The sequence below is a fragment of the Myotis yumanensis genome, unplaced genomic scaffold (assembly GCF_028538775.1).
Source record: "Myotis yumanensis isolate MYYU_CA2020_CCGP unplaced genomic scaffold, mMyoYum1.0.hap1 SCAF_8, whole genome shotgun sequence".
Lineage (NCBI taxonomy): Eukaryota > Metazoa > Chordata > Mammalia > Chiroptera > Vespertilionidae > Myotis > Myotis yumanensis.
Window position 1 is genome coordinate 92,817,049 of NW_027223759.1, and position 24,522 is coordinate 92,841,570.

The 24,522-nt window shown below is 45.9% G+C and overlaps 1 protein-coding gene across 6 annotated transcripts in view; it reads right to left on the reverse strand.

The window, feature by feature from the left end:
* SAP130 (Sin3A associated protein 130) overlaps positions 1-24,522 on the reverse strand; it is a 123,165-nt gene that overhangs the window by 45,729 nt on the left and 52,914 nt on the right. For 5 of the 6 annotated variants that reach the window (XM_070423215.1, XM_070423213.1, XM_070423219.1 and 2 more), the window contains exons 11-14: positions 22,055-22,196; positions 10,767-10,888; positions 1,804-2,106; positions 928-1,105 (exon numbers count right to left, since the gene is read on the reverse strand). In XM_070423215.1, the coding sequence (XP_070279316.1) occupies positions 928-1,105; positions 1,804-2,106; positions 10,767-10,888; positions 22,055-22,196 (745 nt within the window). The remainder of the gene's footprint in view (positions 1-927; positions 1,106-1,803; positions 2,107-10,766; positions 10,889-22,054; positions 22,197-24,522) is intronic. The other variant, XM_070423217.1, reaches the window with a different exon arrangement.

The window sequence follows — 24,522 nt, forward strand, 5'->3', positions numbered from 1 at the left end:
ATATATTAAAAAAAAAAAGTAATATAGGCACGATATTATGAGAATAGTCCAGGGGTGGGCAAACTTTTTGACTCGAGGGCCACAATGGGTTCTTAAACTGGACCGGAGGGCCGGAACAAAAGCATGGATGGAGTGTTTGTGTGAACTAATATAAATTCAAAGTAAACATCATTACATAAAAGGGTACGGTCTTTTTTTTTTTTTAGTTTTATTCATTTCAAGTGGGCCGGATCCGGCCCGCAGGCCGTAGTTTGCCCACGGCTGGAATAGTCAAACAGTACTACAAGACAGAATACAGCAGGTCCCTTCCCTTCCCTCCTCACTTCTGACCCAGCATGCTCTAGGAAGCAGGCACCGTGACTCTTCTAGCTTTTTTTCTAGCACGCCTTATCTCCTTTCTACTTCACACTATAACTTAAATCCATGGTAAGTATTTATGATCATTATTGTGTCTGTGTATCTGTGCTGACCTAGCAAGTTCCTGGAAGACAAATAACACACATGGATCAAGGCGATCAAAGACCAGTACTGCTCAGACTGAGAACTAACCACTGGATTTAACAATGTAGAGTCTGGAGGGAGCTTGACACGTTCAGTTTCGCAGAGTGGGAGCAAATGTTAGACAAGAGTGGATCTGAGAGAAGGTGGCTACAATCAGAGTGTCTCGTGTTACAACGCCTAATAATAATCCAGACGCTGGTCCTCAAGACAGCTAACACCTCAAACCCAACAAGCACCGTGTCTCCTGGTAGCGATGAACGCAGTGACTTGCACAGCTGGTGAGGATGTAAGTGGATATAAACACTTGAAAACACTATTGGCATGATCTACTAGAGCTGAACGCAAGCACAGCCTACACCCCAATCATACCAATTATGTAAGTGACACCAGAACCAGAGGGGTTACTGCACTACTGGGTTCACTCACCCATCTGTGGCAGGCTTCTTCCGAAGGATGCTCGGCCGGGGGGAGGAGCCCTGGGCAGGGGCGCTGGTGCTGGCGCTCTGGCTGTGGGTCTGCACCACAGTGGTTGCTGCTGGAGTAGCACTGAATGGGCTGCTAATAGGGTTGGCGACGATTGTGGCTCCATCTGCCAACACCATTGCTGGGAGACAGGCAGGGGCGGGGCAGACAAGAACAATGAGAGGGAAATGAAAGAAACATTACTAAAGTATCACATAAGATAAGTAGAAACAATCAGACCACCAGACTTAGAGTCTCCATGTTCTGACCATCCAATTTCAAGAAGATAAGAAATAAGAACATCATGCTCATGCGCCTAAAAGCAGAAGGCAAGTAGGAGGTTACTCACCTACTGATGCATGATCAATAACCATTTTCATTGGTTTACAATCGTAATTATTAATAAAATGAGAAAAATACATAATTGTATAGTATATTGCAGGAAATCTTCTCCCAGTTTTGGTAAAATACAACCACGTTCAATCCTAAAAATGGTGCCAAACATTCCAGTCTATCTTAATTTTACAGCATTACATAAACTCTCCTAAAAAAACTCCTGCAAGGAATGAGAGTCCTCCTATTACAAGGTGAATCTGTTCTCTTAACTTAGAACTCTTTCCACGGAGTGCTCCTCACCTGTGCCAACAGCTATAAGGCTGTTCATGCATTTCTAAAGCCACAGTGACCCTCACAGATAAGTTCTAAGCATCTCATGTTACAAAGTGAAAACGAAAGCTTAGAGAAATGATGAGACCACAAGCCAGCAAGTGGAAGATCAGAATTGAAACCCAGGGTCTCTCTTTTCTCCACACCAAAGTTCACGCCCAACATGACAATTACCTGAAGTTTTGCCTTCAGGTGGAGGCTGCTGAGTCCCCACTGCTGCAGGCTGAAGTCCTTGGGTGCTGAGTGGGGTTGCTGAGTGAATGCCCTGTGTGCCAATTGGTGCTGGCTGTATTCCTGGGGTCCCAATGGGGGCTGGCTGGATCCCCTGTGTACTGATGGGTGCAGGCTGGATCCCCTGAATATGTCGAGCATGAGATGCATCCACTGTCATCAACTGCATGGGGTTTAGGTGAACTGTAGATGCTACTCCAACACCAGTCGGAGCTGTTATGGCAGAGTTTGGAGCCTGAGCTGAAACTGAAAATGATGCAAAAACTGACTACAATAGCAGCTTTGATTAGACACAGTCCACATAAGAAGAAAAACACCAAAGTGATAACAGAATTTTTCCACTGCACAACATCTAAATCCTCAAAAAAAAAAAAAAAAAAAGCCCGGCCGGTTGAGCTTTGATCTATGAACCAGGAGGTCACGGTTTGATTCCCAGTCAGGGCACATGTGGGGTTTCGGGCTCTGTCTCCAGTGTGGGGTGTGCAGGAGGCAGCTGATGAGTGATTCTCTCATCACTGATGTTTCTATCTTTCTCTCCCTCTCCCTTCCTCTCTGAAAAAAATAAAAATAACTACAGCCCCAGCTGGTGTGCTTAGTGGTTAGAGCATCTGGTCCAATTCTCAGTCAAGGGCACGTACCTGGGTTGCAGATTCGATCCTTACTAGGCCCCAGTCAGGGCCCATGTGGGAAGCAACTAAATGGATGTTTTCTCTTTCCCCCTTTCCCTCCCTTCCACTCTCTCTAAAAATCAATGAAAAATATCCTTGAGTGAGGATTAACAAATAAACAAACAAACAAAAAAAATCACTACATAAAACCATATATTAACACATTAAGCGCCAGGCCTGTTTTGTCTTCCTTTCCGTTTTGCCCGAGATATCCGATTTCACCGATATGCTGGCGGCCGGAGATCTGTGTAAGGTTGCGATAAGACTGCACTTACATCTTCAGATAAATTGCTGTATGTATTTATCGCAATCTGTACTCTGTATTCTTTTAGAAATGCTTTCTCTTCAGTCAGTTGTCTGTAGTTCGTGTTCCAGTGTAGTTTAAAAATTTTTCTTTACCCGTAACAGTGACAATGTCAGTAGAAGAAGCGCGTGAAAGCGATTCAAGTGAAATTAGTTTTTCTAAGTAATGTCGTAAAGTCATTCTTTTTTCTTCATCAGAGGATGAGGATTAGGATTTTGAAGAATGGCATGATCCGAAAGGTAATTAACCAAGGACTATGCCTTTCACCCATCCGTCTGGCTTTAGGATTAAAGACTTGAATGTAAAGTCATGTGCAACAGTAGAGAATACTTATGAACTATTTGTGCCTAATGAATTGTTTGAGGATATTGCCAAACGAACTTATATGCATCGCAAAAATTGGGGGCTGAAAACTCGCAGCGTTTGTATAGGTGGACTGTGACAAACAATAATGAAATGAAATGATTTTTTGGGTTGATGCTATGGATGGGACTAGTTAGACTACCATCTTTACGTTTATACTGGTCCCATGATCCTGCATAAATGCAAACTTTCCCGAAAAAAAAGTCAAGAAATAGATTTGAAGTATTATAAATGCTGAATTTTTCAGACAATAGGGAGACAGATGTTTCCAATCGTTTATGCAAAATACAACTAATAGATAACATGAAATGTCAAAAAATATTATGATCCATCTGAAGCTGTATGTATCGATGAATCTTTGATACCATTTCGTGGCCACATAATATTTAGGCAATATTTAAAACAAAAACGCCACAAATATGGTATTAAATTATTTAAGTTGTGCTGAGGATCTGGGTACACGTATGCTTTTTGTGTATATGCAGGGAAAAGTTTAGAAAAAGAAAATATGACACCAACTAATGTTGTAATGTCTCTTTGTAGAGATGTATTCAATAAGGGACACACATTGTACACACAACTGGTACACGAGTTTAGATTTAGCATATAAATTACTTGATAATAATACTCATTTAGTAGGAACATTACATTCAAATCGATGGGGAAATCCTCATGATGTAACGTCAAAGAAATTAAAACGGGGAGAAATTATAGCAAAAGAGAACAAAAAAGGAATAACCATTTTAAAACGGAAAGATAAGCCGGACATCTTACTTCTTTCAACAAAACATACGTCAGAGATGGTGATTGTTGAAAATAGATCAGGTCACCACTTGAAACCAAAAATTGTAGTGGATTATAATGCAGGAAAAGCAGTTGACATATCTGATCAAATGAGTGTCTATAATAATCCGTTATGAAAACCCATGAAATGGTATAAAAGCTAGCCTTTGAGCTCCTACTAAATACTGCTGTTCTCAATGCTCATATTTTATTTAAAAATATTAGCAAGAAGAATATGAGTATCACAGAATTTCAGAAAAAATTAGCTGTCCATCTAACAAATTGTCGGGATGAAGAAATTCCAAGTGGCAGTGCTGTAAATATACCTCAAATATCTTGTCACAAACTGCAACAAAAAACTAGAAGAGTGGCTAAAATTCGAAGATATTGTAAAAAATGCTACGAAGATAATGCAGCACGATTTGGATGAGCTATTGCCAGAAAGTTCACAAAACAAGTTTTAACAGTCTGTGAAACCTGCACAAGACAACCATTTCTGTGTAGACCGTGTTTTAATAATATTCATTAAAAAATTTTTTTGGTAACAAGTAATATTTAGGTACATTCTTTTATGATCTTCAAGTTATTTAAAATTTATGAATAGAAGAATATAATTTTTTAAATTGTATATCATCAGTTAACAGTGACTGACCGGCCTGAACCAGTAACTGATGAGGTCTGGATGGAAAGTATAGTGTCAGTCACCGGTGACTGACATGGCACTTAACGCGTTAAGGTGTTCTTCTCCACTCACTTCCTACCCATTTGATATGATTTTTTTTGCAGATTAATAGAAATAGCATTAAAAAAAGCAAAAAAGCACTCTATTAAACTTCAAATGTGAGCCAGGCAATTGTGCTAAATAAGTAATCTAAAACTTCTGAGACACACCCATAGCTCCCAAGTAAATAATTTTTGTTTTAATTTATAGAATCACTATATAGGCATTTCTGAAATACAATAATTATGAATTTTAAGTTCCATATACCCATTAAAAAGAGAGAACAAGCAAGTTTCCTTTTTCCTATCAGGCAAACACATCATCTATGTGTACATTAAAAAAAACTCAAAAACAACAAAACTGAAAATAAAAGCACTCCCAGGAAGCAGCAAAAAAAAGAACTTTCTCAATACTTGTGGAAAGAAAACAAACACAACTTTTCTCCCCAGTTATCAAAAAAAATCCAGAAGAAGGTATCTACACCCTTATGCTTTACAACAGCTGAGATATAGAAACAACCTCAGTGTCTGCTGACAGGTAAGTGGATAAAGAAAACGGGACACACACACAAATACTACTCAGCCATAAAGAGGAAGGGAATCTTGCCATCTGCAACATGGACAGACCTTGGGGTATTATGCTACGTGAGTAATCCAGGAAGAGAAAGACAGATAATGGATGAACTTACCTATCTGTGGCATATAGAAAAAAACAACATACCAATACACCAACTTCACAGACACAGACAACAGATTAACTGTTGCCAGAGGCTGGGCTGGGGGAAGGAGGAGGGCTGGAAGGGGTAGGTAAAATGGATGAAGGGGTCAAAAGGTACAAACTTCCAGTTACAAAATAAGTCATAGGGATGTAACGTATAGCATGGTGACTAAATTGCATATTTGAAAGCTGTTAAGAGAGATCTTAAAAGTTACTGCCCAGCTGGCATAGCTCAGTGGTTGAGCGTTGACTTATGAACCTGGAGGCCACAGTTTCATTCCTGGTCAGGGCACATGCCCGGGTTTCAGGCTCGATCCCGTGTGGGGCATGCAGGAGGCAGCCAATCAATGATTCTCTCTCATCATTGATGTTTCTATCTCTCTTCCTCTCTCTGAAATCAATAAAAATATATTTTAAAAGCTATCACAGAAATTATCAAATCATTATATTGAACACCTGACACTAACGTTATATGTCAATTACACCTCAATTTAAAAAGATATAATTAAAAGTTTTATAAACCAGAGAAAAAAAGATAAATTTTTATTATGAATGAGAAAAGTATAGTGAAGTTAGTACACGTGTGAATTTCCAGCCATTGCTATATGTCATTCTTCCCTGCTGTAAAATAAATAACCCACAGAGCATTATTTGTGTCTCTGAGAAGTGAGCTTTGTTTTCTCTGTTCACTGGTAGTTGGGTTGTCTGCCTGGAGAGCATGCAATTAGTCACCGTTCCTCTCAAGGTCACTCACTGTGCTCAGCCAATACTGAACTGCCATGCCTCTGTCCTCTGCATTCTGAGCGATGCTTTCCACATATTACTTCCCCGAGGAAGGTCATTCCTGACTTCAAGCCCTACTGTCTCATGTAGAAATCACATCTCGCACGGCAGAAGCAGCATGGTTTTGCTCAAGCCTTTCTTCTGGGACCCCATACTTTTGCCTATTGTAATATCTCTTCAAGTCCTATTCTTCTTACTAGACTCTAAGCTCGTTGACAGCAAGATCTGTTTAAGAGTCAGCTTTACGTAGGTCTGTGAACTGGAGGGTCCTGGGTTCAATTCTGATTAAGGGTACATGCCCAGGTTGTGGGCTTGATCCCCAGCAGGGGGCGTGCAGGAGGCAGCTGATAAATGATTCTCTCTCATCATTGATATTTCTAACTCTCTCCCTCGCCCTTCCTCTCTGAAATCAATAAAAATATATTTTTAAAAAATACATAAAATTTCTTTAAACAAAAAGGTCAGTTTTAAAAAGAAAGCCTGGCATAGGACCTTACATATAGTAGGGTGTCAATAAATATTTGTGGAATTAATAAATGCATGAACAAATAAATAAATGAATGAAATACACCTCTGAAACAAGAGAAATTTCAGGAACAATTTGAGAGGGATCAATCACTTACAAACTATATAGATTATGTATATATATATTTATAATTATATAGTCATGTAAATATTCTACTAATATCTATTGGCCCAACAAGATTCCATCTTTATAAGCAACTAGAGACCTTGAACAATCCTATATAATAAAAGGCTAATATGCAAATTGTCCCCTCGGGAGTCTGACCGAATGGGAGTTCGACTGCTTGCTATGATGTCAGAGAAAGACATACCCCTCCCTCTCGTCTGCAGCACACTGGTGCACAGACTGGGACAGGAAGAAATGAAGCCCTGTGTTTTGTGCTACTCGTTTTCAGGTCTGCTGTAGTGGTAAGAGAAGATACTTGGAATAATAATGTAGAAATACAGGTGACTGGCAGGATGCGCAACACTACTGACAGTGCTAGTATCACGGGTTTTGACAATAAATATCTATATACAATGACAATGTCAGCTTAAGAGATACTCTGCACATCCTTTCCAGTTGGCTACTATCAGAGAAATACATGTGGCTCACACACTACCTTCTGGAGATAGGCACAATGACTGCACTGTGAGAGAGGGCCAAGGTGGTAGGAGGAGGTAAGTGCTGCCACTGAGAAAAAGACTTAAGACTTTGCAGCAACAAGCTTAATACTTCTGGCAGCAATTAAGCATGACTTTATCTCTATAAGATTATAAAGAACATGGTTATGAATGTCCTTTAAAAAGATATTAATTTGATGAAAAGCAAAAAATGACAGAATATTCAGGAAATTCAGCTACTTTTTCACATTAGAGATAAAAATTAGAATAAAACTTGAAGAAATTTTTATAAAAATAAAACAAACCAATATACAACAACCAATGCAGAGATGAAGACACCGGTTTTTAAAGAGATTTAAATACCATGTTTTCAAAGTTTTAGACCAGAATTCCAATTGAAATATGCCATACGTGCAATTTAAAAATTTTCTGTATGCCGAAACCGGTTTGGCTCAGTGGATAGAGCGTCGGCCTGTGGACTGGAAGGTCCCAGGTTCGATTCCGGTCAAGGGCATGTACCTGAGTTGCGGGCACATCCCCAGTGGGAGGTGTGCAGGAGGCGGCTGATCGATGTTTCTCTCTCATCGATGTTTCTGACTCTCGATCTCTCTCCCTTCCTCTCTGTAAAAAATCAATAAAATATATTAAAAAAAAAAATTTTCTGTAGCCAAATTCATAAAGTAAAAAGACGCAGGCCAGATTAATATCTACACTAATAAAAGAGAAACATGGTAATTAGCGTACGACCGCTACCCTTCCCATTGGCTAATCAGCATATCCTTATGCAAATTAACTGTCAGCCAAGATGGCGGCCGGCAGCCAGGCAGCTGGAAGCGAACATGAGGCTTGCTTGCTCCAGTGACTGAAGACTCTAATGTTCCCTGCCTAACTTGCAGGCCTCTGAGCTGCAACTCTAAGAAACTATGTACTATATTGCAAATAAGAAGCTAAACAAAACCCCAGAAACCGGCTGTCAGTCAGCCCTGGACCGCAACATTGTATCGCTGTTTTCAGCAGCAAGGCCTCAGAGCTAAAGCTGGCCCAGAATTAAAAGAAAAAAAGAAAACAAGGAGCGGTTGGGAGCTTTTAGTCACCTGCCAGCCGGGAAACAGCCCTCAGCCCCTCACCCAGACTGGCCAGGCACCCCAGTGGGGACCCCCACCCTGATCCAGGACACCCTTCAGGGCAAACCAGCCAGCCCCCACCCATGCACCAGGCCTCTATCCTATATAGTAAAAGGGCAATATGCCTCCCGGCACCGGGATCAGTGGAGCAGCGAGGCTCCCAGCACCAGGATCAGTGTGACAGGGGGCAGCGCCCAAACCCCCTAATCGCCCTGCGGCTCTGTGTGTGACAAGGGGGCGGGGCCACAACCTCCCTATCCGCCCTGCTCTGTTTGTGACAGGGGGCAGCGCCCAAACCCCCTGATCGCCCTGCAGCTCGGTGTGTGACAGGGGAAGGCGCCCCAACACCCTGATCAGCCCTGCTCTGTGCCTGATGGGGGGAGCTCCCCAATCCCCTGATAGCCCTGCGGCTCTGTGTGTGACAGGGGGCAGGGCCACAACCTTCCTATCCTCCCTGCTCTGTTCCTGACAGGGGAAGGCGCCCCAATCCCCTAATTGCCCTGCGGCTCTGTGTTTGACAGGGTGCAGCGCACCAACCCCCTGATCGGCCCTGCTCTGTGTGTGACAGGGTGCAGGGCCCCAACGCCCCCCGGCCCCCACAGGCCCTGCTCTGTGTGTGACAGGGTAGAGCCATAACCTCTCCATCGGCCCTGCCCCGAGTGTGACAGTGGTGGTGCCCCAACCCCCTGATCGGCCCTGCTCTGTGGGTGATAGAGGGTGGCACCCCTACCCCCCTCCATGGGCCTTGCTCTGTGTGTGACAGGGTAGAGCCATAACCTCCCCATTGGCCCTGCCCTGAGTGTGACAGGGTGCAGCGCCACAACCCTTGATCCGCCTTGCTCTGTGTGTGACAGGGGGCGGTGCCCTAACTCCCCTATCGGCCCTACTCTGTGAGTGACAGGGGGGAGCTCCTCAACCCCCTGATTGGCCCTGCTCTGTGTGTGACAGGGGGGAGCTCCCCAACCCCCTGATCGACCCTGCTCTGTGTGTGACAGGGTGCGGAACCCCAACCCCCCTGATGGGCCCTGCTCTGTGAGTGACAGGGGGCAGCGCCCCAACCCCGATTGGTCCTGCTCTGTGCATGATAGGGGGTGGTGCCACAACCTCCCCATCGACCCTGCCTTGAATGTGACAGGGAGCGGTGCCCCAACCCCCCAATCAGCCCTACCCTGAGCGTGACTGAGGGTGGCATCGCAACCTCCCGATTCGCCCTGCTCTGTGCATGACGGGGCGACGCCCCAACTCCCCAATCGGCCCTGCTCTGAGCCTGACCAGGGGCTGCACCTAGGGATTGGGCCTGCCCTCTGCCACCCGGGAGCAGGCCTAAGCCAGCAGGTCGTTATCTCCCGAGGGGGTCCCCCCCTCTAGTGCACAAATTTTTGTGCACCGGGCCTCTAGTTAGTATATGTTTAAGATATATTTTGTTTAAAAAAAAAAGATGTATTTTGTTTAACCTAATATATCCAAAATATTATCATTTCAAAATGTAATCACTATAAAATTTTTATTAAGTTATCTTACATTTTATTTCTATAGTATGTCTTCAAAATTCAGGGCATATTTTGCTATTACAGCACATTCTCAATTCAGATGAAAATTTTTTATTGGATTTGTATTTTGATTCCATAAAATCTACATTTTGAGAAAGTAGTTTCATATCAATAAGTTTTTCAAACATATTTGAAGTTTGTCTAGTTTTAATTAAGTAAAACAAAAAATTCAGTTCTTCATCTGCGCTGAGTCCCCTGCCTCCCCTTTCAAATGCTCAATGGCCACCTGTGGCCCTGGCTGCAGGCCTCGTTTGCACAGCAGAAGGCAATGTCCACAGCGAGACAACCTTGCTTTCTAATACCTAAACCTAAAGTGAGCTGAACATATTATACAAACACTGACGTCTAAGAATTGTTTTCTGGATAAAGAAAACACGCTATTTACAAGAAAGAACAGTGAGTGTTGAGCATAATTGGACTAACATTAAAAACACAACAAACACCTCATAAAACAAAAGAAGCCCTGTAAGAGTGCAGCTTTATTTGTTTTAACTGCACTACCATTTTAAGATGTAACAAAAATTGTTAACATAATTCTCCTCAGGTAGGACAAAAATCATGCAAATGTCACTAACAATACTAACAACTTTTTATCGAACAAAGAGATGGTAATTTAAAACATTAAAGCTTCACATTTTAGCCTGAAATGAAGTTGAACATAGAAGCTAGAGTAGTTAGAGCCATAGTAAATACCCAGTGATCAATTTCTATCTCATTACTTGAAAAAATGAAAATGTTAAGTCATCTTCACAGTGGTAATCATACCTGGATACTGTCGGATGGTGGACACAGAGCTGGTGATTGGGGTGTATGTGTGTGCCGTCAGTGGGTATGCAGAAGGTGGGTATGTTGGCAAAAAGTACTGGAACTGGACAGGAACAGACGGTCTATGGATGGAACACAAATAATAATGAACCAAAGCGGTCTATTGTCTTCTTTACCTACAAATGATCCTGTCCCCCAGACCCTCTTCACACCCTTACTGCCATACCAACATCTCCCACTGGGTCTCAAACAATCAGATCAAAGGACACAGATCTACAGAGTAATATCTATATTTCGTGCACCAGAGGCCTGGTGCACGATATTCATGCATGAGTGCAGTCCCTAGGGCTGGCCGGCGATCAGGGCTTATTAGGGCGTTTCGCATAGTCCTGATTGGGGCCAGGCCGTTGGGGCCAACCTCCTGGCTGGCCGGCCCCCCATCGGCCCTGATCAGGGGCAGGCTGACCAACCTCCTGGGGTTTCTCACGCTGGTCGTATGGCCTTCACGATAGGCCTCAATCGCTGGCCAGGCTGAGGGATCCCATCTTTGCATGAATTTGTTTTAGGCCTCTATTTTTAAAATAAATGAATATTATAAATAACTGTATCAATAAATGTAAATATACATGGAATACTACTCAGCAAAACTGACTAAAAAGCCCACATTAATAAAATGTCTTCCCTGTTCAATTCCACTTGAAAGACCCTAAGCTCATACTGTTTTTACTGGCAAGTTTTATCAAATATACATAAAACAGATAATCCAAACTTATACAAACTAATTCAGAGACCAGAAAAAGCTTACTTTTTGAGGTTAAGATAGCCTTGATATCAAAACTGGACAGGGACAGTATGAGAAAGGATTATAGAAAATCTCACTCTCGCCCTGACCGGCTTGGCTCAGTGGATAGAGCGTCGGCCTGTGGACTGAAAGATCCCAGGTTCGATTCCGGTCAAGGGCATGTACCTTCGTTGCGCGCACATCCCCAGTAGGGGGCGTGCAGGAGGCAGCTGATCGATGTGATGTTTCTGTCTCATCGATGTTTCTAACTCTCTATTCCTCTCTGTAGAAAATCAATAAAATATATTAAAAAAAAAAATCTCACTCTCTACACTGACACAAAGATTCCTAAACAAAATTGAATCAATCGCCGAAACCGGTTTGGCTCAGTGGATAGAGCATCGGCCTGCGGACTGAAAGATCCCAGGTTCGATTCCGGTCTAGGGCATGTACCTGGGTTGCGGGCACATCCCCAGTAGGAGATGTGCAGGAGGCAGCTGATCGATGTTTCTCTCTCATCGATGTTTCTGGCTCTCTCTCTCCCTTCCTCTCTGTAAAAAATCAATAAAAAAACAAAACAAAAAAAACTGAATCAATCTATCCTACATAGTCCTATATAGTAAAAGGCTAATATGCAAATCGACTGAACAGCAGAACGACTGGTCGCTATGACGTGCATTGACCAGCAGGGGCCACAAGCTCAACACAGGAGCTGCCCCTGGTGGTCAGTGAGCTCCCATAGGGGCAGCGCCGCTCAGCCAGAAGCCCTGAGCTGAGCTCACAGTTGGTGAGCACAGCAGTGATGGTGGGAGCCTCTCCCGCTTCCAAGGCAGTCGGACATCCCCGGAGGGCTGCGGGGCTGAGAGAGGGTGCAAGCCAGGCTGAGGGAATCCCCAAGGGCATGAATTTAGTGCACCGAGCCTCTAGTCCTATATAATAAAAGAGAAACATGCAAATTAACCATCCCTCCGCTACACTCAAGCCACGCCCACAAACCACACCCACCAGCCAGAATGACTATGCAAATTAACCCCACAAAGATGGAACTGGAGAGCATTATGCTAAGTGAAATAAGCCAGTTAATGGAAGAAAAATACCACATGATCTCACTCATTTATAAGCATAACCAATGGACATAAGACACTGGGTGGTAAGGGAGGCAGGGGGAATGTCAAGGGGGGGGGGGAGGAGGGAAGGAGACATATGTAATACTCTCTGTAATACTTTAAGCAATAAAACAAAATAAAATAAGATAAAAAAGAAAAAAGATGGCAGTTAATTTGCATACGCAGGTGTCAAGCGCCCCAGGAAGTGACAGTGGCCGCGGCTGTGGGCTCCCGGGACCATTGCCAGGCCAGGAGGCGAGGCCTGCCACGCCTAGCCACGCCTGCAGGCTCCCGGGACCTTGCCAGCGGAGAGCGGGAGGTTTGGAGGACTTGGCAGAGCAGGAGACTGCTGGACATAGAGCAGGGCTCCCTCTGTCACCCCAGCTTCCTCATCACAGCTGTGGATACTGGCAGCAGGGAGGAGCAAGTCGCACCCCCCCAGATTCAGCCAGAATCAGCCTTTGGTCAGACAGCTCTCAGCGGCCTGATAGCCAGGACTCTCATTCACCTGCATCTCAGACCGTGACAGTAGAGAGGTGGGACTATGTCTAAAGAACACCTGTTGACACAACGTAGCTCTGCAGCCGGAAGATGCCGGCAGTATCGACAGAAAGTGTCTGCAGAGCAGCGTGCGTCTGATCCTGAAATAAGGCGGCACGTGCGACAGGATGTATCTGAACACCAGCTACTGGAAAAACGTCGCTCTGATGCCAAAAAACACCGGCGTCATCGACAGAAAATGTAAGACCAACGTGCCTTTGAAGCTGAAAGAAGGCGGTGGCGACGACAGAATATGTCTAGAGAACAGTCATCAACAAGTACTACCAATACCGGTAGGAACTGCCTTCTCAGCGAAAATGGAGTACATGAGGATGCAATCCTCAAACATAGTTGTGGTGGAATGACTGTTTGATGTGAATTTTGCATATCACTAAATTTCTCGGATGAAAAACCATCCGATGGGAAATTTACTGGATATTGTAGCAAAGGGAAAGTCTGTCCAAATGATTTACATTTTCCAGATTACCCGGCATATTTAAAAAGATTAATGACAAACGAAGATTCTGACAGTAAAAATTTCATGGAAAATATTCGTTCCATAAATAGTTCTTTTGCTTTGGCTTCCATGGGTGCAAATATTGCATCGCCATCAGGATATGGGCCCTACTGTTTTAGAATACACGGACAAGTTTATCACCATACTGGAACTTTACATCCTTCGGATGGTGTTTCTCGGAAGTTTGCTCAACTCTATCTTTTGGATACAGCCAAAGCGAAAAGTAAAAGATTAGCAATGCCAGAAAACCAGGGCTGCTCAGAAAGACTCATGATCAACATCAACAACCTCATGCATGAAATAAATGAATTAACAAAATCGTACAAGATGCTACATGAGGTAGAAAAGGAAGCCCAATCTGAAGCAGCAGCAAAAGGTATTGCTCCCACAGAAGTAACAATGGCGATTAAATACGATTGTAACAGTGACCCGGGTAGATATAATTCTCCCCTTGTAACCGAGGTTGCTGTCATATTCAGAAACAAAGATGAAGAACCTCCTTTTGAAAAGGACTTGCTCATTCATTGTAAACCAGATCCCAATAATCCAAATGCCATTAAAATGAAACAAATCAATATCCTGTTTCCTATATTAGATGCAATGACATATCCTATTCTTTTTCCACATGGTGAAAAAGGCTGGGGAATAGATACTGCATTAAGACTCAGAGACAACAGTATAATCGACAATAATACTAGACAAAATATAAGGACACGAGTCACACAAATGCAGTATTATGGATTTCATCTCTCTCTGCGGGACACGTTCAATCCTATTTTAAATGCAGAAAAATTGACTCAACAGTTTATCGTGGATTCATATTTAAAAATGGAGGCCAATCGGATAAACTTCATCAAAGCAAACCAATCTAAGTTGAGAGTTGAAAAATATAGTGGTTTGATGGATTATCTCAAATCTAGATATGAAAATGACAATGTGCCAATTGGTAAAATGATAATACTTCCATCATCTTCGGAGGGTAGTCCCAGAAATATGCAGCAGTGATATCAGGATGCTATGGCAATTGTAACAAAGTATGGCAAGCCTGATTTATTCATAACCATGACATGCAACCTCAAATGGGCAGATGTTGCAAACAATTTACAACGCTGGCAAAAAGTTGCAAACAGACCTGACTTGGTAGCCAGAGTTTTTAAATATTAAGCTGAATGCTCTTTTAAATGACATCTGTAAATTCCATTTCTTTGGCAAAGTAATCGCTAAAATTCATGTCATTGAATTTCAGAAATGCAGACTGCCTCACGTTCACATATTATTGATATTAGATAGTGAGTCCAAATTACGTTCCTCTAATTAATTCCCTTTCAATGCGCAGGAATTTCGTGCACCGGGCTACTAGTCTACACTAATAAAAGAGAAACATGGTAATTGGCGTACGACCGCTACCCTTCTGATTGGCTAATCAGCGTATCCTTATGCAAATTAACTGTCAGCCAAGATGGCGGCCGGCAGCCATGCACTGAAGCGAGCAGGGAGGCTTCCTTGCTCCAGTGACTGCAGATTCCAACGTTCCCCGCCTGACTTCCCGGCCTCTGAGCTGGCAGTTTGAAACATTCTAACAAATATAGCCGGCTGGGATCTCAGAGCTGAAGTTATACATTGTTTCGATTATAGAACGGCAAACAAACCAGCAGTGGAAGCCTCAGAGCTAGAGCCAGAGCTAAAGCTGGCCCAGAAGAAAAAAAAAAAGAAAAAAAGGAGCGGTTGGGAGCTTCCCGCCAGCCTGAAAGCAGTCAAAACCGCCAGCCTGAAAGCAGCCCTCAGCCCCTCACCCAGACTGGCCAGGCACCCCAGTGGGGACCCCCACCCTGAAGGGTGTGTGACCAGATGCAAACAGCCATCATCTCCTCATCCAGGCTGGCCAGGCACCCCAGTGGGGACCCCCACCCTGAAGGGTGTGTGACCAGATGCAAACAGCCATCATCTCCTCATCCAGGCTGGCCAGGCACCCCAGTGGGGACCCCCACCCTGATCCAGGACACCCTTCAGGGCAAACCAGCCGGCCCCCAGGCCTCTATCCTATATAGTAAAAGGGTAATATGCCTCCCAGCACCGGGATCAGCGGAGCAGTGAGGCCTCCTGGCACCAGATCAGCGTGACAGGGGGCAGCGCCCAAACCCCCTGATCGCCCTGCGGCTCTGTGTGTGACAGGGGGTGGAGCCCCAACCTCCTGATCGGCCCTGCTCTGTGTGTGACCGGGTGCGGCGCCCCAACACCCGCCCCCCCCCCCCCCCACAGGCCCTGCTCTGTGTGTGACAGGGTGCGGCGCCCAAACCCCCCCCCCCCCCCCCGCCTCCACGGGCCCTGCTCTGTGTGTGACAGGGTAGAGCCATAACCTCCCCATCGGCCCTGCCCTGAGTGTGACAGGCGCCCAAACCCCCTGATCTGCCCTGCTCTGTGTGTGACAGGGGGCGGTGCCCCAACTCCCCTATTGGCCCTACTCTGTGCGTGACAGGGAGGAGCTCCCCAACCCCCTGATGGGCCCTGCTCTGTGCGTGATGGGGGGGGGGGGCGGGGGGGCGAGGGGGGGCAGTGCCCCAACCCCCTGATTGGCCCTGCTCTGTGAGTGACAGGGAGGAGCGCCCCAACCTCCTGATTGGCCCTGCTCTGTGCGTGACAGGGGGTGGCACCACAACCTCCCCATCGACCCTGCCTTAAGTGTGACAGGGGGCGGTGCCCCAACCCCCCAATCAGCCCTACCCTGAGCGTGACTGAGGGTGGCATCACAACCTCCCAATCCGCCCTGCTCTGTGCATGACGGGGCGGCGCCCCAACTCCCCAATCAGCCCTGCTCTGAGCCTGACCAGGGGCTGCACCTAGGGATTGGGCCTGCCCTCTGCCACCCAAGAGCAGGCCTAAGCCAGCAGGTCGTTATCTCCCGAGGGGTCCCAGACTTCGAGAGGGCACAGGCCGGGCTGAGGGACCCCCTCCTTCCCCCCTGAGTGCACAAATTTTTGTGCACCGGGCCTCTAGTCTAATCTAATAAAAGATAAACATGCAAATTGACCATACCTTTGCTACACCTTAAGCCACACCCACCAGCCAATCAGAGCGACTATATGCAAATTAACCCAACCAAAATGGCAGCAGGCAGCCACGGAATTGGAGCGAGCAGGAGGCTTGGTTGCTCCAGTGATGGAGGAAGGCAAGCTTCCCACCTGCTGCGGCCAGCTCTGAGCTCCACTGAAGGCAACAAAGTTTCAATTATAGAAGATAAATAAACCCCAGATAACTGCTTTCAGCCAGTCGTGGCCACGGAGCTGGAGCGAGCAGGAGGCTTGGTTGCTCCAGTGATGGAGGAAGCCAAGCTTCCCTCCCGCCCGTCCTGGCTGGCTCTGAGCTCCACTAAAGGCAACAAACTTTCAATTATAGAAGGTAAATAAATCCCAGAACCAAAAAAAGAAAATAAGGAGAGGCTGGGAGATTCTGTAGCCGGGGGGCTTGACCAGCCTGAAAATGGCCCGCAGCCCCTCACCCAGTCTGGCCAGGCATCCTGGTGGGGACCCACCACCCTAAAGAGGGTGTGGCCAGCCTGAAAACAGCCCTCAGCCCCTCACCCAGGCTGGCCAAACCTCCATGGGGTGAGGGTCCCCACTGGGGGAGGCTTGACCAGCAGGCAAACAGCCATCAGCTCCTCACCCAGGCTGGCCAGGCACCCCAGTGGGGACCCGCACCCTGAAGGGGGTGTGACCAGCTGCAAAAAGCCATCAGCCCCTCACCCAGGCTGGCCAGGCACCCCAGCGGGACCCCCACCCTGATCTGGGACACCCTTCAGGGCAAACCAGCTTGGCCCCACCCATGCACCAGGCCTCTATCCTATATAATAAAAGGGTCATATGCAAACTGACCCTAACAGCAGAAAGACTGGGAATGACTGGTCACAATGACACACACTGACCACCAGGGGGCAGACGCTCAATGCAGGAGCTGCCCTCTGGTGGTCAGTGCGCTCTCATGGGGGGAGCTCTGTTCAGCCACAAGCCAGGCTGATGGCTGCCAGTACAGCGGTGGTGGTGGGAGCCTCTCCCGCCTCCTCAGCAGCACTAAGGATGTCAGACTGCAGCTTAGGCCTGCTCCCCACCAGCAAGTGGACATCCCCCGAGGGCTCCCGGGTTGCCAGAGGGATGTCTGATTGCCAGCTTACGCCCAATCCCCCCGGGGAGCGGGCCTAAGCCAGCACGTGGTCATCCCCCGAGGGGTCCTAGGCTGGGCTGAGGGACCCCCCCACCCAAGTGGGCCTCTAGTATCTACACTAATAAAAGAGAAACATGGTAATTAGAGTACGACCGCTACCCTTCCCATTGGCTAATCAGCATATCCTTATGCAAATTAACTGCCAGGCAAGATGCCGGCCGGCAGCCATGCACTGAAGCGAACATGAGGCTTGCTTGCTCCAGTGACTGCGGACTCCAACGTTCCCCGCCTGAGTTGCCGGCCTCTCAGCTACAACTCTAAGCAACTATGTTGCAAATATAGAAGCTAAACAAAACCCCAGAAACCGGCTTTCAGTCAGCCGGGCTTCAGCCAACCTGACCGCAACACTGTATCAATGTTTTCAGCAGCGAGACCTCAGAGCTAAAGCTGGCCCAGAATAAAAAAGAAAAAAAAAAGAAAAAAAGGAGCAGTTGGGAGCTTCAGTCACCCGCCAACCAGAAAACGACCCTCAGCCCCTCAGCCAGACTAGGCAGGCACCCCAGTGGCGACCCCCACCCTGATCCAGGACACCCTTCAGGGCAAACCAGCCAGCCCCCAACCGGGCAGCAGGTCTCTATTCTATATAGTAAAAGGGTAATATGCCTCCCAGCACTGGGATCAGCGGAGCCGCGAGGCCTCCCGGCACCGGGATCAGCGTGACAGGGGGCAGCGCCCAAACCCCCTGATCACCCTGCGGCTCTGTGTGTGACAGGGGAAGGCGCCCCAACCCCCTGATCGGCCCTGCTCTGTGTGTGACGGTGCGGCGCCCCAACTCCCCTATCGACCCTACTCTGTGAGTGACAGGGGGAGCTCCTCAACCCCCTGATGGGCCCTGCTCTGTGCATGACACGGGGGAGCTCCTCAACCCCCTGATGGGCCCTGCTCTGTGCGTGACAGGGGGGAGCTCCCCAACCCCCTGATGGACCCTGCTCTGTGTGTGACAGGGTACGGAGCCCCAACCCCCCTGATGGGCCCTGCTCTGTGAGTGACGGGGGCAGCGCCCCAACCCCCTGATTGGCTCTGCTCTGTGAGTGACAGGGGGCAGCACCCCAACCCCCTGATTGGCCCTGCTCTGTGTGTGACAGGGCTTGGCGCTGCAACCTCCCCATCGACCCTGCCTTGAGTGTGACGGGGGCGGTGCCCCAACCCCCCAATCAGCCCTACCCTGAGCGTGACTGAGGGTGGCATCGCAACCTCCCGATCCGCCCTGCTCTGTGCATGATGGGGCGGCGCCCCAACTCCCCAATCGGCCCTGCTCTGAGCCTGACCAGGGGCTGCACCTAGGGATTGGGCCTGCCCTCTGCCACCCGGGAGCAGGCCTAAGCCAGCAGGTCGTTATCTTCTGAGGGGTCCCAGACTGCGAGAGGGCACAGGCCGGGCTGGGGGACCCCCCCCACTCCCCCCCCCCCCCGAGGGCACAAATTTTTGTGCACCGGGCCTCTAGTATATATATAAAAGGCTAAGTTCCCATCTGACCGGTAGCTATGACAAGCACTGACCACCAGGGGGCAGCTGCTCAATGCATAAACTGACCAGCTGTAGTGACTTGGCAGTGGTGGTTCTTGGGTGATGCACCCTGGAACCAGAAAGGAGGGAGCCCGATTCCTCATGGGGCCAGGCGATTCCACCTTCGGCCATGGGTTATGTTGCTGCTGGGGCACTGCCAGCCCCGAATCTGGTTTACTGCACACTTGCGTTTGTGTTCCACACCCTGTAAGACAGCAACTTTGCAGAGTGCCTTCTCACACTTGGGAACCCCTTGGTGGATGTTGGAGAGCAGGTTTCAGCCAGATCCGTGCAGGCCAGGCTGAGGGACCCCACCTGGCAGAGGGACCCCACTCATTCCACAGAAGCCCTTTGAGCAACGGCACCACCACTGGTGTGGCCGGCCGGGGAGGGACCAAGAGAGGTTGGCTCCAGGGCGTGCCTGGCCCGTCTCACCCAGTCCCGCCCTGCGGCCAACTTCTAATTAATTTCCTTTCAATGTGCACAAATCCGTGCACTGGGTCACTAGTTCTTATATAAAATTAAATACATCATGATCAAATAAGATTTATCACAGGAAAGTAGGAATGATTCAATATCAGAATTTCTATTAATGTTTTAGATCATATTAAAAATGTACAAAAGAACAATCACTTGAAACTTTGCAAAAGATATAAAAAATGCTATTAAATTAGCATTCAATACTTATTTATGACATAAATGTCTAAGAAAGCAGGACAGAAACAAAACTTTGTTCCTCAAACTGAAAACAATATCTACAAAACTTGATTATGAAATTTCAGAGACTTCCCATTTAGGTCAGGAACAAGACAAGGATGCTCACTATCTCTGCTACATTCAACATCACATTGGAAGTTTAGCGAACAAGAAAAACATAAGTATGCAAAATAGAAATGAAAAAAACTTCATCCCTCAAAAACCTGTCCTTATTTGTAGATGAGATAAACATCTAAGTAGGAAATCCAAAAGAACTTCCAACCTTTCAGAGCTAACAGTCATGCTCAGCAGAAAGGTTGGACACGGGATACAGGAAAAGCTATGAGCACCCCTACGTACCAGAATGGGACAGGACAACTGAAAAGTGACCTGATGCTAAAGTGACTTCCTGTGCAAGTAAGAAATGGGGGAGGGGACGGGGTGGAATTAGAGGTATAACCATGTGCTAAGTAAAGAGTTTTTAAAATGTTACATACTTCTTACCTCTGCCTGCTGAAAGAGCCTAGAGAAAACGACAATAAACAGCTAATGCCTACATCTTGGTTTCTAAATGATGAAAGGAATCAGGCTCCTTGGAGAAATGGTGGACTCCAAGATGCTGACAAAGTTCAGGAGGGGCCTGAGAATCTTATGGTGGTGGGAATGGCTGGAATGACCAGGCCATGGCAAAACCACAGGAACTAGTCTGAAGGGGCTCCCATGGACCAACCCAGAGAGAATTTGAACATCAAAACAGATGATACTGAGACTGTAGTAATGAATAAAACCAAATCTATGAGCCTATGCCCTTTCTAAAAAAAAAAAAAAAAAAAACAAACAAACACAAAATAAATAAGTGGGAGAAAATGAGAAAATTTCTATCAAAATGTCAACTGATAAATGTGAAACAATAGTTAGAAAAAGTCACTATTTTGCAACCAACATATTTCAACAACCCTCAACTGATTTAGCCAGAAATCATCGGTAAACAAACTATTGCGTGAAAGTTTATTGAGGGAAAGGATATTTATAGCCTCAAAGTATTTCCACACAGATTACTTAATTAAAAGAAAAACATGCCTTTATAGTAGGAAAATCTGGCAAACATCACATCTTCACTAAGTAACTAATGTTGACCTAACTAATAATGAGACAAAAAAATAGCATGAGCTCTCTAATGTAATAGTAGTGATAAGAGCATATCAACCAAGTGGTATTCACTCCAAAAATGCATAGCTTGAATCTAACTATGAGAAAACAATCTGATAAGCCCAAACTGAATATTCTACAAAAACTGGTCTATCCACATCCTTAAAAAATGTCAATGTATGAAAGAGGATAGAAAGCTAAAAAATTGTTTCAGGGGTAACTATACTTTCAAGATTAAGTAAGAATGCCTTTGTTCTTCAGAGATGAAAATGGAAATAATACAATGTATTATTTTCAGGGAGAAAACCTATATAAATAAAAGGCTAATATGCTAAGAATCTGACTGTTGGACTGGTACCTATGATGTGCACTGACCACCAGGGAGCAAATACTCAATGCACAGGCATGGAAACATGGAGCAGACTGATGAATCTAAGAGGGAAGGGAGGAGGGCGGGAAGAGATTAGCCAAAGATCTTCTATGCATACTAGAGGCCCAGTGCACATATTTGTGCACTGGTGGGGTTCCTTGGCCTAGCCTGCGGGGACTGCGTCGAAACCGGCAGTCCCACATCCCCTGAAGGGTCCCAGATTGTGAGAGGGCACAGGCCAGGCCGAGGGACCCCACCGGTGCATGAATCCGTGCACCGGGCCTCTAGTTTAAAAATAAAATAAGAATAAGTACATGCATGCCATATTTGTGGGACATTTTATAATATTGAAAAATCAAAACAATGAATGACACACTGAGGCAGTGTAACTGGCACGTTGCCTCCTACCTATTGTCACTGCGAGTCTCCATGGCCACAGGGTTTGGAGAGGCCCGATGTCCTGAAATGGGAATCAGGCTGCTCCTCTCTGTGGGGTAATCAGGCTGGATCCGAGGAGAAGTGTGTGTGATCTGCTGAGGCACCACCTTAGCTACAAAAAGGAAAACCAATGACATTACTGTTCATATGCTTTCACTGTCAAGACAAATCATTCTTGCACAACAATCTTAACGCAAATAGTAATAAGAAGTCTGGATTTTTAGTTTTAATCAAAATAAAAAATGAAAGATGAGTACACAAGGTTCAACTAAATTATTTCAATCTAATCTATAATAATAAAAGCGTAATATGCTTATTAGACCAGACAGCTGAACAACCTTTCAAACATCATTCCGGACATCCTTTCAGACAAAGCTGCAGCGGCGGGGGCCAAGGCAGAGGCGGTTAGGGGCGATGAGGGAGGCAGGCAGGCCAGCGGCCCCGGATTGTGAGAGGAATGTCCGACTGCATCCCCCGAGGGGTCCCGGATTGTGAGAGGGTGCAGGCCGGGCTGAGGGACCCTGCCCCCATGCACAAATTTTGGCAATTTAGATGAGATAAATATATATCTCATCTAAGCCTAAGCGACTGTTAAAACCAGATGGTAGCTATGATGCGCAGTGACCACAGAGGGCAGATTGTCAATGCAGGAGCTGCCCCCTGGTGGTCAGTGTGCTCCCACAGCCAACCTCCTGTGATCCCTCCCTCCGGCCAGCTGGCCCCGATCAGGACTGGGCAAGATGGGCCAGATCGCTGTCCAGGCAGAAGGACCCCACCTGTGCACGAATTCATGCAACGGGCCTCTGGTCCACTAATATAATATATTCACCCTGTGAAAGCAGGGTTCAGCATTATTCCTTTAAAAAAATATCAGCAACCAGGCCCCATTCCCCTGACCTGGCTTCTTTGATATCCTTTTTTTGAGAAGGAGAAAACTTTTTATTAAAAAAATCAAACAAACCATAAACAAATGAAAATATAGATATAGAAATGACAAAGACCTTATATTCTACTCCTTAAGTAATTGGGTCCATAAGGAAGTAGCAATGTGGCTAATTAGTACTGAGTAGATCATTTTAATTTCTAAGTCCCAGCTTCCTCATCTCTTAGGCTTTCTCTAGATAATCATTTAATTTTGAATTTCCTATGACTTTATCTAATACCTTACAGCCAAGTCAAAATAAACAACAGAGTTTTCAAATTTAATATCAGGCTCAAAATTTGCTTTCCTCTACAATTTACAATCAAATTTTGTTTCGAAGGTATAGCTGAAGTGGGACATACTTTATGGTTCTTAAGAGACCTATCTGTTAACTCTATGCCTTGAAATTTGCAAATAAAAGCTGTGACCTCAGAGATATAGAGCAGGGGTGGGGAACCTTTTCTCTGCCAAGGGCCATTTGGATAGTTATAACATCATTCTCAGGCCATACAAAATTATTAACTTAAAAATCAGCCTGCTAGGCTGGCTGGTGTGGCTCAGGGGTTGAGCATTGACCTATGAACCAGGTCGTCACGATTTGATCCCCAGTGGGTGGGGTGTACAGGAGGCAGGTGATCAATAATTTATCTCTATCTCCCTTTCCCTTCTTCTCTGAAATCAATAAAAATATATTTAAAAAATTAGTCTGCTATATTTGATCAAACATAAACTCACCCCTTATGCCTTGGTAGGGCCAGACCAAATGATTTCTCAGGCCTTATATGGTCCACGGGCGGGACATTCCCCACCCGCTATAAAGGAACAAAGGTACCATCTGTGTAAAGACGCAAGTTACACCAGTGACAGGCACATAACCACTAAAGACTAGGATGATGCCCCACATTACCCACAGTGCAATGCAGCGAACACCAAAGGTAAGCAGCACAAACCACCATTGATGCCCAGCCGTTTCCTGAGGGAGAAAGCCGGAGAAGTTTCTGCAGGATGCCCTGGGTGCCCAATTGGAGCACTGATGATGGCATCTGCTGGCTAAGGCAGAGAGGCGCTGTAATGGCACATTCTCCATCAGTCGGAGATAGAGTATTGAGTGGAAAGCAACGAAGCCTTGTTTTTCACTCTTCCCATGAAAGGCAGGAAAAATAATACTTCCAAAGAATGCAGTTGTCATTTGTAGGATAACTAAACAGTGGTTCATAAATGTAAACACATCCCAAATTTTAAATCTTTACTTTTTTCTAATTAAAAAAACCATATTCTCTATTATTAAAAATAAATAAAATTTAAGGAATAATATAATGCAGAAATCATAACTTGGCCATAATGCTACCTCCAAAGATAATTTCATTTTCTGAATGCTGTGACTGACTCTGCTTTGTATATTCTAAGACACTGGCATGTGTGGGCCAGAGAAGGAGAAAACCAGTATGGTCATCTACTGGAGATGAGCATTCATTAGAGGAGAAAACCCTATGTTCATTGTTAATCATTTTTATTC